Source organism: Squalius cephalus, assembly GCF_949319135.1.
Source record: "Squalius cephalus genome assembly, chromosome: 1".
Taxonomy (NCBI): domain Eukaryota; kingdom Metazoa; phylum Chordata; class Actinopteri; order Cypriniformes; family Leuciscidae; genus Squalius; species Squalius cephalus.
The window spans coordinates 45850079-45864731 of NC_137122.1; the positions used below are offsets into that span (position 1 = coordinate 45850079).

The window sequence follows — 14653 nt, forward strand, 5'->3', positions numbered from 1 at the left end:
AATTATGAATCTAGTTTGTTTCAGGTTTGGCCCTCCATAATGGAATAATAGATGAAGGAGTTTCATGTCATACTAATGCCCAGTTTCACAGACAAGTCTTAAGTCTAGTCCCAGACTAAAATGCATGTTTGAGCTGTTTTAACTGAAAGCAACTATATTTTAAGGTGTTTTTGTATATGTTAAGATGTTTTTGTATATGTAAGATATTTTTAAGATGTCAGTGCCATTGTTTTGTCTCAGGATGCACACGTAAGTTTTTATTTCTAAGGCACGTTTAAAAAAGCTACTTAAATGTCCTAATTTAATCTAAAACCTGTTGGTGAAAAAGTCCTTGCCAAAATATTCCTCGTAGTTATAGCGACACCCCCTGGTTGTTCGCAGCGAGACACGTGACGTATCGCATATGGATGATTTGATTGGTGCAGCGTCTGACGTCACAGACGACGGAACAAACATGGAGGGAGAGACTCAGAACGCGTCCTCTGCGGCGCCGAAACATCTCACACCTGCCCAGAAACAGATGCTTAAAAGACAGCAGGAGCTGGAATACTGGAAAAGGCACTCAAAACAACTCCGAAGCCGTAATTTGATCACGGGACTGACCATCGGAGCCTTTGTGGTGGGCATATGTATCCTTCTCATAGTTTCATAACATGACAGCTGAGGGCTGAGCCTCAAATGATTTATTTTCATAAGTGGATAAACATCGTTTTGTACATTTAAATTAAAAAATATATAATTAATACTGCTCATACTCTGCCAATTTATTTTAGAACGTTCTTACTGGCATTATTTAAAAAAAAATACATGGTAATCTTAATTTCTTATAAAATACCATCGTTACTACAGTAAAACTGTTGTTTACTTAGTATTAGCTAAGCTAATATTATATATATATATATATATATATATATATATGTGTATGTATGTTTGTATATATATATATATGTGTGTATGTATGTTTGTATATATATATATATATATATATATATATATATATATATATATATATATATATATATATATATATGTATGTGTATATATATATACAGGGTGGGCCATTTATATGGATACACCGTAATAACATGGGAATGGTTGGTGATATTAAAGTCATGGTCACCACCCATCTTGAGGAGTTTGCCCCCTCACATATACTAATGTGCCACAAACAGGACTTTAATATCACCAACCATTCCCATGTTATTACGGTGTATCCATATAAATGGCCCACCCTGTATATATATATATATATATATATATATATATATATATATACAGTACACATATGTATATACAGTATACATACATACATACATACATACATATACATACATGCATATATGGTCAAAAGTTTGGAAACATTACTTTTTTTAATGTTTTTGAAAGAAGTTTCTTCTGCTCATCAAGCCTGCATTTATTTGATCAAAAATACAGAAAAAAAATGTAATATTGTGAAATATTATTACAATTTAAAATAATTGGTTTTCAATTTATTATACTTTAAATTATCATTTATTTCTGTGATGTAAAGCTGAATTTTCAGGATCATTACTCCAGTCTATCACAAGATCCTTTAGAAATCATTCTAATATTCTGATTTATTATGAGTGTTGGACTTTTCTGCTGCTTAATATTTTTTCATAACCTGTGATACATTTTTAGGATACTTTGATGAATAAAAAATAAAAAAGATAAAATAAAAAAAGAAGCAAATTTTTAAAAATAGAAATCTTTTGTAACAGCAATATACACTACTGGTCAGTAATTTGGGGTCAGTAATTTTTTTTCTTTCTTTTTTTGAAATAAATCAATACTTTTATTCAGCAAGGATGTGTTAAATTGATAAAAAGTGATAGTAAAGAAGATTTATATTATTAGAAAATATTTTTTTTAATTTTGAATAAATGCAGTTCTTTTTAACCTTTTATTCATCAAATATATTAGGCAGCAGAACTGTTTCCAACACTCATAATAAATCAGAATATTAGAATGATTTCTAAAGGATGTCATATGTGACACTGAAGACTGGAGTAATGATAATTTTTTTTGTTTTGTTTTTTAATAAATGCAGCCTTGGTGACTGAAGAGACTTCTTTTAAAAACAAAACATATTTAATTTTTTTTAAAAAAAGAGTACCAAAGGACAGTGAACAATGTACAATAAAGATTTTCATGACTCAAAAAACATTGTATTATCATGGTACCATACAGTATCTAAAAAAATATGTTAGCACCATAATCCATTTCTTTCTGTTAAATATGTCAATAGCACATTTTCACATAGGCTACTCATACTCCAGTCGTGTGACTTAATGGCCTTAACTACTCCATCAGTCAGCTACACTATTCTCTCAGTCAGGCAGGAGAGAATCTTGGACGAGATTGATGACGAGGCAAAGACCTTCATCATGAAAGGGCCTCGGACGGGGGCCAACTCTTAGTCTTAGTGATGCCGAAGGAGCTCCAGCTCTGCAATGTTGGCAAGACAGTCAACATTCGTCTTGATGTTTGAGACTGTTGGTCTTTTACATACAGTCTCAATGAACATTTATTTTCCAGTGGCCACATTATATGATACAAAGCAAAATGCAAATGCCCTCATGAATGCGTATTTCACTAAGGAATGATTTCAATAAAGATATATTTATTTGAATTATTCCTTGTCTTGTTATAATAGTTCCTGTGACTTAAAAAAAGTATTCCACTAGATGGCAGTATGTGCAGTCCCATCAGGAGGAGGTGATGGTAATTTGTTTACACAGTAAATACTCATATCTTTATAAGCTTAGGACACACTGTACCTCTCCGGTCATGTGTCGCTCAAGAACAGTACTGACGTATTGCTTATTACGGAACAAATTGATTAGTGATATATAGAAGGCAGGATTTTTCTTAGAAATCTGGAGAATATAACAAATTGTCGTTCTTTATGTCATAATGAAAAAATTGTACAAACAGTATTTATAACAATCCTAAGATCTGCAAAGCCGTAGCCCATAGAGCTAGCTATGTTCAATTTAACTTTTTCAACCTTTTCCACTCTGATAATATTCTTACTGGGGATCATGTTAAAGCAAAATGAAAAATTCCAGGTTACATATCTAATCAACATTCTCTCTCTCTCTCTCTCTCTCTCTCTCTCTCTCTATATATATATATATATATATATATAAAGTGCTTTTTTATTTATATATGAGCTTTTTGAGTTTTTTTTTTATGAAAAGGGTGCAAGTTTCATTCAGAAGTTTTATTAAATGTTTTTAAAAAGTTTTTTAACTTAGGAAATTTTAGAGTTTCTATCATTACACTGAAATATTTCATGTTGTTATTTTATTTATATTTTGTACATAGCATTTGATGCTAACATAGCAATAAATAAATTCATAAATAATAATTATTGTTATTATAAAGAAAAGCAATGGCGAGTGGAAATATTTTTTGGTGATAATGCTTATGAGTTATATTGAACCTGGAATATAAATTGGAATTAGTTGTATTGACTCATCTATGAAACTAAACTCCTCGTGTTTATTCCTTTCCTGGAAGCTTGCACAGAGATCCATAGGGAGGGCAGAAAGGTGATGCGGGGCCAACACCGTTTAGTGAGAATAACAACTGTCATCACCTCTCTCACATGACCCACTTCTGTCACAAGATTATACTGTATATGTCCTCCTCTCTCAATCCAACAAGATGTTCTTAATATAAATATGATTCTGCAAAAGTTTTCCACGGGGAGGGGTTGATTTGTAGCGAGGCGGAGCAGCTCACGGAGCAGCAATGTGTTGATCCTGATAAGAGTGCACACTTACACAAGTCTGTCTTGTGAGCTTGTGTGTCACATGGGTCAGTTCAGAGCCCCAGGCACTACAGTATCTCGCTCTGGGGGTCGGAGATATCCTCCACACAAGCTCATCTGTAGCTCCATTCCGGACCACATTCATATCTTCTTTATCGGTTTCAGACACGTGATTTTGCTTGTGAAATGCGGTCATTCAGCTCAACGAAGCTTTCCAGCGAAGCCATGAAACGGCACGCGAACAGCCTTCAGTGTTCTGATACTCTTTTAGATAACATTTAAGTGCATCGTTCAGTTTGCAGGCCAGCCAGTTCAACCGTTCAACAGCTCACCCAAAACGGGAAATTCTGTCATCATTTATTCACCTTCATGTTATTCCCTTCACTTCCAAAAATGGATGACTTAGTTTTTTTCTGTAGAACACAAAAGAACATATTTCAAAGAAAGCCTTTTTTTTCATCCATACACTACAAGTGCTCTTTGCGTCAAAAATGACCAATTTTTTTTTATTATTATTTCAAATTGATTCATTCTATATTTTAGTTTGATAATGTTTTTTGTTTAATATTTTGTATTTTCAGGGTTTTTTATGATACTAAATTATTTACGCTGTAGTTATAATCCGTTTATTAACTTTATTTTTTACTTAATTATACCAAACATTACTAAATTTCCAACTTAAACTGTCATAAATCTTGAATGCTTTAAAGCACAGACATAAGTTTGATCTCTTTTCAAAGACTACACAAGTGAAACATTTTTTTAAAACTTAGAAAGAGTTACAGAATTTTACGTTTATTGTTTTGAAAAATGCACAAAAACACTATTTTCAATTTTGATATGAAATATATTTTCAAAAACACGTTTTACTCAAAAACTGCAAGAAAATCAAAGCCATAAATCTAAACAAGTTGAGCTTGATATCTAAAAAATGAGCTTTCAGTAAGATTTTGTTTGGCCGCAGTACCAAAAGATTCCACTAGATGAAATTCGTCTCCTATTTATTTACAATGAGGTCATTTTTAAGGAGTACAAGTGTGACTATTTTTTCAGGACCATTTAACCTTTTCGAATCATGTCCATGATTTTTTTTTTGTGTGTGTGTGTGTTCACATAGCAAGTGCCAAAACCTTTACCAAGTTTCGTACCATTCAGATGAAGTAAAAAATTCTAAATAAAAAAATAAAAAATACATATATTTTTTTATGTTTTACTAGAGCGTTAAAATAAAAGTTCCAATGGTGGTTTTTAGGGTCTCCAAAAGGACCTTTTCAATGAACTGTTCTTAAAGGAGAACTCCGGTCAATTTTAACATTGAGCTCATTTTTTTGTCAATTTGGAGTGCTGTCAATACAGAGAACAACGACAAAAATCGGTGTTGCCTACACCGTGTTATCCTCTTTTTAAAATTTGCACCCTGTTGACTTCAATGGGGCAATATTTAAACCTGCTTTTAGCCTCTTAACATCCTTGATGTGTCATTACAAGTGCACAGGTCATGTGAGTGATTCCTTCAGAGTGAACATGAGTGAATCTGACTGCAGTAGATGTGAAAGAAATGGATAAAAATGATGTTATTTAAGCCAGCGCTCATACCTGTATTTACATCCTGTTTTCGGTTGAAGTCCAAAGTAATCGATTTCCGAGTTCACGCGCGTGATCATAGGTACTAAACCAATGCGCGTGAACTCGACAATCGATTCAATTGCGGGTCAATCTGACTGCAGTAGATGTGAAAGACATGGATAAAAATGATGTTATTTAAAGGGGGGGTACAATGGTGTTTCATGTATTCAGAGTTGTTTACACTGTTAAAGAGATGGATTCTCATGCTAAACATGGGCAAAGTTTAAAAAAAATATTTTGGACGAATAACGGAGAATTTCTGTGCCGAAAATCTTACTTCCGGGTTGGTGCAAGTTTCGGCTGGTTTTTTTTCGATCGTGGATCTAATGACGTAGATCAGAGTGGAACTCCTTATATGAGCATTTCTCTCAGAAAAGCTCGCCCGCGCGCACGTCGACTAGAGGAGAGTGAGACCGCGCACATCAACGTGCTTCAACAGGAAATCATCGGCGCCAGCGCTGCATAGGATTTGTTCAAGAATGTCTCCAAAAAAGTGTGTATTTGGATGTGAGGGAAAGCTTACCGTGTTCAGCTTTCCAAAGAACCCAGTGTTACAGGAACAGTGGATGCAGTTTGTTTTTCCGGGGCAGCAACGGAGTGTAGGAAGTGCGGTTGTGTGTTCTGGTCATTTGAGTGACGAATGTTTTATTAACAAGGCCTCGACGCTGGATTTGCAAATCGTTTGCTATTAAAACGTGGAGCGGTCCCAGTGATAAAAGACCCCAGTCATGTAAGTACAACTGGATCAGATTTCTGTCTTTTGCTGGAAATCAGCGCTACCGCTTGAGCTCCGCCTCCAGGACCTCGGCTTTTCCCGGAGAGAATCGGAAAGCTGTTTTTTCTTTTAAAATTATAATAAAACTAAACACTTTTTGGAGATATTAAGGATGCACTACTACTCTATAGGTACTTAAGATTAACATGAGATTAGGTGAAACTGTGCATGTTATGTACCCTTTAAGCCAGCGCAAATACCTGTATTTACATCCTGTTTTCGGTTGAAGTCCAAAGTAATCGATTGTCGAGTTCACGCGCATTGGTTTAGTACCTATGATCACGCGCGTGAACTCGGAAATCGATTACTTTGGACTTCAACCGAAAACAGGATGTAAATACAGGTATGAGCGCTGGCTTAAATAACATCATTTTTATCCATTTCTTTCACATCTACTGCAGTCAGATTCACTCGTGTTCACTCTGAAGGAATCACTCACATGACCTGTGCACTTGTAATGACACATCAAGGATGTTAAGAGGCTAAAAGCAGGTTTAAAACTTGCCCCATTGAAGTCAACAGGGTGCAAATTTTAAAAAGAGGATAACACGGTGTAGGCAACACCGATTTTTGTCGTTGTTCTCTGTATTGACAGCACTCCAAATTTACAAAAAAATGAGCTCAATGTTAAAATTGACCGGAGTTCTCCTTTAAAACCATGTTTTTTTTTAATCAGTGTGAAGAACATTTTGTTAATCTAAAGAACATTTTCCACTATAAAAACCCTTTTGTCCAGTGGAACCATATAGATTCCAATAAATAACCTTTATTTTTAGGATTGTATAATGAAGTCAATGAGGTCCAATGTTGTTTGGATACAGTTTTGGACTGGAGGATGAATACATTTCAATTTTGAGTGAACTTTCCCTATTCTATTTCCCCTGACTGTTCAATGCTCCTGAGATCACTGTTGTGAAAATGAACATAAACACTGTTGTCAAGTCACCTGTCGCTTCATATAAATCCTCCCTTGTGGCCCGCTGGTAGAACAAGACGATTCAAAGTTAATCCTTCGAGTATTTAAGCCAATAAAAACACACACTCAGTCGGAAACATGACCTGTGTTTGAGTGGCTCGACCCTCACTGACCCTCACGCTTCTGTGCGATCACAATCAGTCCATGTCCTTTTATTGGGCATCAGCTCTTTGCTAGGAAACTAAGACAATAATAACAAAGACAAGAGACAGAGAGAGATAAATGACTGGTGCGGAAAAGTTTCAGTGATTGCTGCTGTATGTGAACGGTATAATATTTATAGTCACATGAAGCCAGTAAAAACATGTGTCATGTATGTCATATTGTCAAACATGTTTTCAGTAAGTGTTTCGAAGTGTCTGAGCTTATCAACATGTCATGAAGAGGTTTTTCATTACACCCGATGTCTATGTTCAGCTATTATTAGTTTCTGTTATGTATACGGCCTACTTATTGTAATATGATCATGGGGTCATGACTACATTAAGGGGGTGCACATACTCCCCAATATTTAGATTAGTGGTTGACTGATGGGTTCACATATTGATTCTTAAATTATTTGGCATGATTCTTACATGCACTATAAAATACAGCAGTATTTAATCATTTTCAGTTCAGAAAGAATTTGTACAATGGCAGTTTTAAGCTGGACTAATATAATTGTCATTAAGGGGCTATGACCAACTAATCAGAAATAATTTGATTTTTTTTCCCCACTTTTAAAAAGGGACGTTTTGACACTTACTATTTGCATTTTTATTAAGCAGCCGTTTCTTGAATTCACTGCATCGTGATTTCAAAGATCTGGGTTTCCCTGCACTGAGTTTAACTCAATGACTTTAACTCTCTTGCAACAGACAAACCCAAAGTAAATTAAGCAATGGACATGTGGCAAGCAGGTTCTTTCAGCATTCCTTTTAACGAACTAGAATCTTTTATAGAATTTTTATTTCTGCTTTTATTTTAGATCACTAATTCCATTAGTGACTTATTTCTATTCAATTATGAACTATTTGCGGACACTTTCCCAAAAGTTACATTGTCACTGGTAATAAATTGTAAAACTTGAAATTTGGTTCAGATATTAACGACTAGAGTGAACTGGAATGATCTGGGGTGAATATTTCTGAACTTCAGCTCCTCATGGAATTGAATGGTCATTTTAAAATGAGCAATTTGTTACCTATTTAGCCTTCTTGACTTAGGCTATATCAAAGGAATAAGTACCAGTATTTAATGAATAAATACTAATTGAACAGATATAGTTACTTTGGCTATAATATCTGACCTAATGAAAGGAAAAGTTAGCCTACATGTCACTATTGGAATAATTTTTTTTTTTTTTATATATATATAATAATTAATTACTACAGTAATAACATTTTAAAGAGTAAATGTTTGTTGCACGACTTTCCATAATAGATGACTGGAATATCTGAGACGTGAGGGATTGCAGTGTAGCTTGACTGTTAGTGGTCCCTCACAGACTAATTACTAAGGTGTTTTTCCACGGGGAGGAGCAACCATAGTAAAGTAGCGTACTAGACACACACTTGCACTTGGAAAGCGAAGGCACAGCACGCGCTCAGTGGAGAACGCTTTCGTTACATTTCAACAGAACGTTAACTTGCGTTCTCATTTATTTTATAGTCGCGTTTTACATATAATCTTTATTGGTCTCTTGGAGAAGTTCGTTCTCGAGCTGCTGTTATTGTTTGGAGGGCATATTGTTGAGCTAAATGTAAACGCATAGTTGTTATGGAGAAATTCTGGAATGCCAAGACAAATAACGCATTAAATTGTGCGCTGTAATTCTAATGTAAACAGCACAGATATCGACTACAATGTCACAGGCTGAGGTTGACATGGCTGGTCTTAGCTTCCCGAAGTTGCCTGCAGGTTTGGACGCGGACTCGTTCTTCCCAGTTCGCCTACCGCCGAGACGGAGGAGACACTCGGCAAACTCCAGGAGAAATGCCTACAGGTTTAACAAACTCCACACCATGGACGTAGAGTCCCAGGAGAAACTCGTGCCTCTGACAAAAACTCTCTCGTGGTCAGCCGACAACATATCGGAAAGTACCAACGAGGAGAAAAAGACGGACTCTTCTCCTCCAATGTCACCTGTCTCCAGCTCCCCACCTGAGACGCAAGACTCGGACCCGAGACCGGCTGGTTCCTGGGCCACCGAGGAGCCCAGCGCACAGGAGGCTGATGCCAGCTCGGACTCCGATGATGAAAGCACCCAGAAGAAGCTCGTTTTGTCAAGAGCCCAGTTTGAGAGTAAACGCCAGCAGGAGGAAAAGGATGAGGTCGAGACTAAAGCTGTGGCGACTTCACCTGATGGAAGGTTTCTGAAATTTAACATTGAGATCGGAAGGGGGTCTTTTAAGACAGTCTACAAAGGCTTGGATACGGAGACCACCGTGGAGGTTGCTTGGTGTGAACTGCAGGTATGGATGGGGGTCAAATCTTCTGTCGGTTGAGGTTCGCCTCAAGCAACCCTAATTGTCTTATGGCGCCCCTAGCGAAGTTAACTTTTAAACATAACACTAAGGATTTTTTTCTGTAATGGATATAGATAAATAATGACAGTAGGCTTATGTAGCCTACTTAAGTTTTATCGATACACTGTCCGATGCATTTAGGAGACTCTAACTAACTTGTAAACTTTATTGTTTCCTAAAACGTTGTTTGAAACATAAATTAAAAGTAAAAATACTACACTCTAAAAAATGCAGGGTTGTTTTAACCCAATTTTGGGTCAAATATGGACTAACCCAACGTTGGGTTAAAAATGCAACTTAAAAATGGACAAACCCAGCCGTTGGGTAACATTTTTAAATTGCATTTTTAACCCAACGTTTGGGTTAGTCCATATTTGACCCAAAATTGGGTTAAAACAACCCAGCATTTTTTAGACTACTTTTTATAAGACTCTCAATCCCAACCTTTTTCTTGGATCTCCTTTGAGGGGATGTCTTAATTGTTTTGTTAGCAATTACAGCATAGATGTGTAACCTATTGGAGCCATCAGGTCAGTCAGTAAAATTGGATCTTGCAGTAAGGACCAGAGCAAGTTCTGTATGGTCAGAATCTTGTGATGTTGATGAGGAAGGGTGTAGGTCAATTTAAAATCATGATAAGCATTGACAGCATTTAGATTGTCTTTGTGTCACACAATGACCTAATCCAGCTGATAGGCTCACCCTATGATGAATGGATGGATGCATTTGTTATCTTTGCACTAGTTGTCAGATTCCCTCTGCATCTGTTCTTCACTGGAAATGATACTGATGTCACATATTTGCAAGGCAGTTGATAGGTTTTATCAACATGTGACATTTCAGTCTAATCAAGGCAGTGGTTTTCTAAAAAATAAGATAATGCAAATGCATGATCTCATCTACTCACATGGAGTCAGGTTGATTAATGTGAAAGGCTCAAGTCAGGAATGGCTTGCTCAAGGTTGTCATGTTGCATTTTTCAGTGGTATATATAGATGGGTAAATCTATTTTTATTTTCACCTCAAGGTTTTTAAGTAAGTTTTTTCTAGTTTAATAGCCTACCTTTTGTGTGTGTGTGTGGATTGTCAAACAGTTTATAATACTATAATACTAGAGTCCAGACTCTAAATAAGCTTATTAGTTTATAATCAGCACATTGCTTGATACAATGTAAATCATGTGGATCAAATCTGCTGGATCTGTTATTTCTAACTGTACAAATTGAATAAAGGTTGTAGAGTGTCTGATATAGGCCTATCCTCAATCTTAATTATATGTATGTGTTCTGTTAGCTATGCTTTCACCTTGAATCCAAAATCTAGAATTCTTCTCCAGGCTTCCTTATGGTGTAATATGCAAGATGTCATGACATGTGTGATATGTGATCACATGCTGTGGTTACTATGCAGATAGACGGGGTCATATTAGTTGTCAAGTAAATTATTTTTCTGCAAAAACTTGCATACTAAAACATGTGCACACTACAGATGGAAATGGCCACTGATCTGATTCTAAGCTTTTCAAATCTGTTTTTGGCTAATTCAGTAAATCACTATATGTGGTTCTCATTTGGTGGATTTCAGGTTTGGATGGGATTCCAAGAAAATAAACAATGCTAAATGCAAATAATAATATGCAATTAAACTGTATTTAGGATAGCGAATTACTCTAAATCAACTTTTTAAAGGGAGGAGAATATGCTTACCATATTGTTGGTGGTTGACGTCAAAGGTTGAATGTCCGAACTCTGTTTTTCAGTTATCATCACTTAGTAGAAGTTAACCAAATTAGCCAAATCCCAATCTGAACAGGTTGGGTAACATACTCTCATCCTCAAAAAATATGAACAAAGCTACACCTCTGAAAGTAAACACGACCCAAAAGACATTATAAATATACACACACACACACACACACACACACACACACACACACACACACACACACACACACACACACACACACACACACACTACAAAAGTAGTCATTTCATTTACATATTTCTACTCATTCTAGGTCAAATGATTTCTGTTTACCCCTTAACATTAAAATTTTATGGACATTTTTGTTTACTTTTGTAAAATAAACATTTTTGGTATTGTGTTGGGTCGTCACTTTATGTAAATTGTGGGTCCTGAAGCAAAACCACTACTGTACAAAGAGCTCAGCATAGACTATTAGACTTCAATTCATGTATTTCTTTCATCACTGTGCAGGTGCACATTACTGTTGTCGTCATTCATTGCCAGTGGCACTTTTCTTGGGCAAAGCAGATGATGATCTGCTAACACAGTTTCTGATGAGTGCTTCTTTAGCTAATTTCTTTTTTCCTTGATTTATTCTTGCAAATATAGCAAAATACTGGATATGTACAAAAAGAAAAATCTGAAAATGAAGGCCTGTAATGTGAACGTAGCTTTAGAGGAGGCGTTGACTCTTAGAAAAAAAGGATGCTTGTTAATCTTTGAACAGGCAGAGAAGTGGTTTTGTGACTTTCCAGACTACCGGCCCCTGGCCACTCATAGAGAACTTGCTTTCCCCGCACAGTTTTATCCGAGAAAGCCATTCTTCGGCAACACTATCCTGCAGTTCATTTTTCTGCCTGCTCATCTCACTGCCTGTGGCGTGCTCATTGAGCTAATCTTGTTGAAAGAGTAGAACATTTATTTTACCCAGAATGCAGCGCTTAATTACCTTGGTAAATGGTCGTCTGGTGGAGGAGCTGCCATGGTGACGGTGGCTTGTGACCGCTTGAGGATGGCTCCACACTCTGTGAAAATGAGACAGGATTTGCTTTGAGACTTAAGGCTGCTAATGGGATTGGCTGAAGTCTCTCACTGAGACTCAGCGATCTCTCTTTCACGACGACTGAAGGGAGATCAAAGTTAAGAATGACTTAACCCAGAGCTTGGCTTCACTGTGTGGGAATGGCCCTTATGTGTAAGACCCCGCCCATGTGACTTGTGTTTAATCGCTTTACGCTTTTTACATGTTGGTTGTGTGTTTTTTTTTGTGTGTGTGTTTTTTTGTTTTTGTTTCAGTAAGATATTGTGAGAAATTCTTTACAAATAGATTAGAATTGGATTGCAAAAGTTTTCTTTATATTCTATAATTAATATTGAGAACTCAATATTTGCGCACTGTTTGAGATGCGGCTTTCGGATGTGTGCACTGTTAACACACACACACATCTTCTCACAGCGCGCGCAAGTTCTCTTTCGCACCTTCTTGCGCTTGAATGTTTAAATCGGCAAGGCTTAAATGAGTTTAGTTTAAACACAGATAGCAACGTGTGCTGCTCAGGTCTCACCTGCGCTCGCGCGTTATCAACACCCGAGTGATGACAATGGCACAAATGACTGGTCATATTAGAGCGTACGGCACTCGCGTTGAACAAAGTTTGGGGAAGCCAGAATACGAATCCATCGACAGAAAACTTATGTAATTTTCAACAAACCATATTATAAATGCATATATGTCATCAGATTTGAGATGAACTACTGTGCAAGTGCATGCCGAACCGTGGGTGGAGAGCGGTACAGTTCGTTTTTTTTACCGAAAAACATTACACCCTATTTATAGTATTATAAAAAAAAATGTATATATCAATCAAAATCAGATATTTATAAAATTATTTGCATATTAAATGTTAATGTAAATAATATGCATAATTAATTTGTCTTTTGAACATCTAGACTCAATTTTACATTCATGCCTATCTCTCCACCTAATTTCTGCTGCTCACTGATTAGAGGCTGATCATGCTGTGGATGTGTCTCACACTTGTTGTGTAATTCATCGTTCCACGTGGCCCAGCTGGGGGGTCTGATATTGTATTTCCTGTAGAGGAGGGACGCAGGAGCGGAGATGCTAGGGACTCGCATGTCTGCCAGGTGGTTGGGCTGGATAGAGAATGTAATTGACAAGCCGGGCTGAAAAAGAGGCCATTGGCCGCAGAACTTGCGGGGGAGGGTGGAAACAAGTAGGCTATGTCAAAGTGTGTAACAGATGGTCTATGGTGTGTTCATAGCTAGCTTAGGGTCAGCCAGTTGTGTGGGTAGGTTAATTTAATGAAGTCAAAAAACCTGTGCAAAACTGAAAGCCGAGCTTGGTGTAAAATGTAAATGGATGAAATATAATTTTTAACTGCACAAAAAGTCTGTAAAAATAGGCCACCATGTACTGTATATGTTAAGGAAGGAATTGTACATATTGATTTTTCACTTATGTTTATTTTGAATTATGCATTGCATTGATTTGTGCTTTAGGATTAATGGAAATGTAAAATATTGTGAAAAATATTCTTGTACTTTTTTCCCCGGTGTCCATTCATGTCTAAATTATTTTTGGGGATTTTTTGTCTTGCCAATAGTCTTGTTTATTTTTCAATAGTACAGCACCAGTATATCTTATTTATGGCTAAGTGCATACTATTTATTTGCACTTGTGTTATAAAAAGTGGCTGCAGGCTTGTGGCTTTTGAAGGTGGATTAACTCAGAAAAAAATCGTTCCCTCACAAGCATTCATCATCTTTCTGAGCTGCAGGCTGCATAAGAGTTTGCCAACTCCCCAGCTTTGTATAATGTAATGACCAGCCTGAATGTCTCTTGAGTTTCTCTTTAAAATGAACTGCTTCACACGCAGCCCCTATTTTCAATGTAACCAATTTTCTTCTTTGTCAAGTCAATGTTTTGACCTTAATAACTGTGTGATTACAGATAGCAGTGCATGAAAGTTATAATTCTGATGGCTTGAATACAACCCATTGTAGTTCAGCACAGCAGGTGGATTTCACCAGCTGATCTTGCTCATTTCACACCCTTTATCTCACTTATTCCAATGAAGTCAGACTTTAAAAGCATTCATAAAAGGATAAAGGGCAACAACAGCTGGTGAAAAGAAGATTTGTTGCCCAACACATCATTAGAGTGCCGAGACCGTGCCTTGCTTCGCCACACATTCTGCTCT

At 36.5% G+C, this 14653-nt stretch overlaps 2 protein-coding genes across 3 annotated transcripts in view; both read left to right on the forward strand.

Annotated features, from left to right (window-relative positions):
- The first annotated feature begins 421 nt into the window (after window positions 1-421).
- On the forward strand, window positions 422-2655 carry coa3b (cytochrome C oxidase assembly factor 3b). Its single transcript, XM_079890007.1, has 2 exons — window positions 422-629; window positions 2335-2655. Exons 1-2 carry the CDS (start codon window positions 455-457, stop codon window positions 2439-2441), a joined length of 282 nt encoding a protein of 93 aa, XP_079746133.1. The 5' UTR covers window positions 422-454; the 3' UTR covers window positions 2442-2655.
- A 6059-nt stretch (window positions 2656-8714) lies between these two features.
- wnk4b (WNK lysine deficient protein kinase 4b) overlaps window positions 8715-14653 on the forward strand; it is a 55419-nt gene continuing 49480 nt past the window's right edge. For both annotated transcript variants that reach the window (XM_079868218.1, XM_079868217.1), the window contains exon 1: window positions 8715-9629. In XM_079868218.1, the coding sequence (XP_079724344.1) occupies window positions 9021-9629 (609 nt within the window). In that variant the 5' untranslated portion in view covers window positions 8715-9020. The remainder of the gene's footprint in view (window positions 9630-14653) is intronic.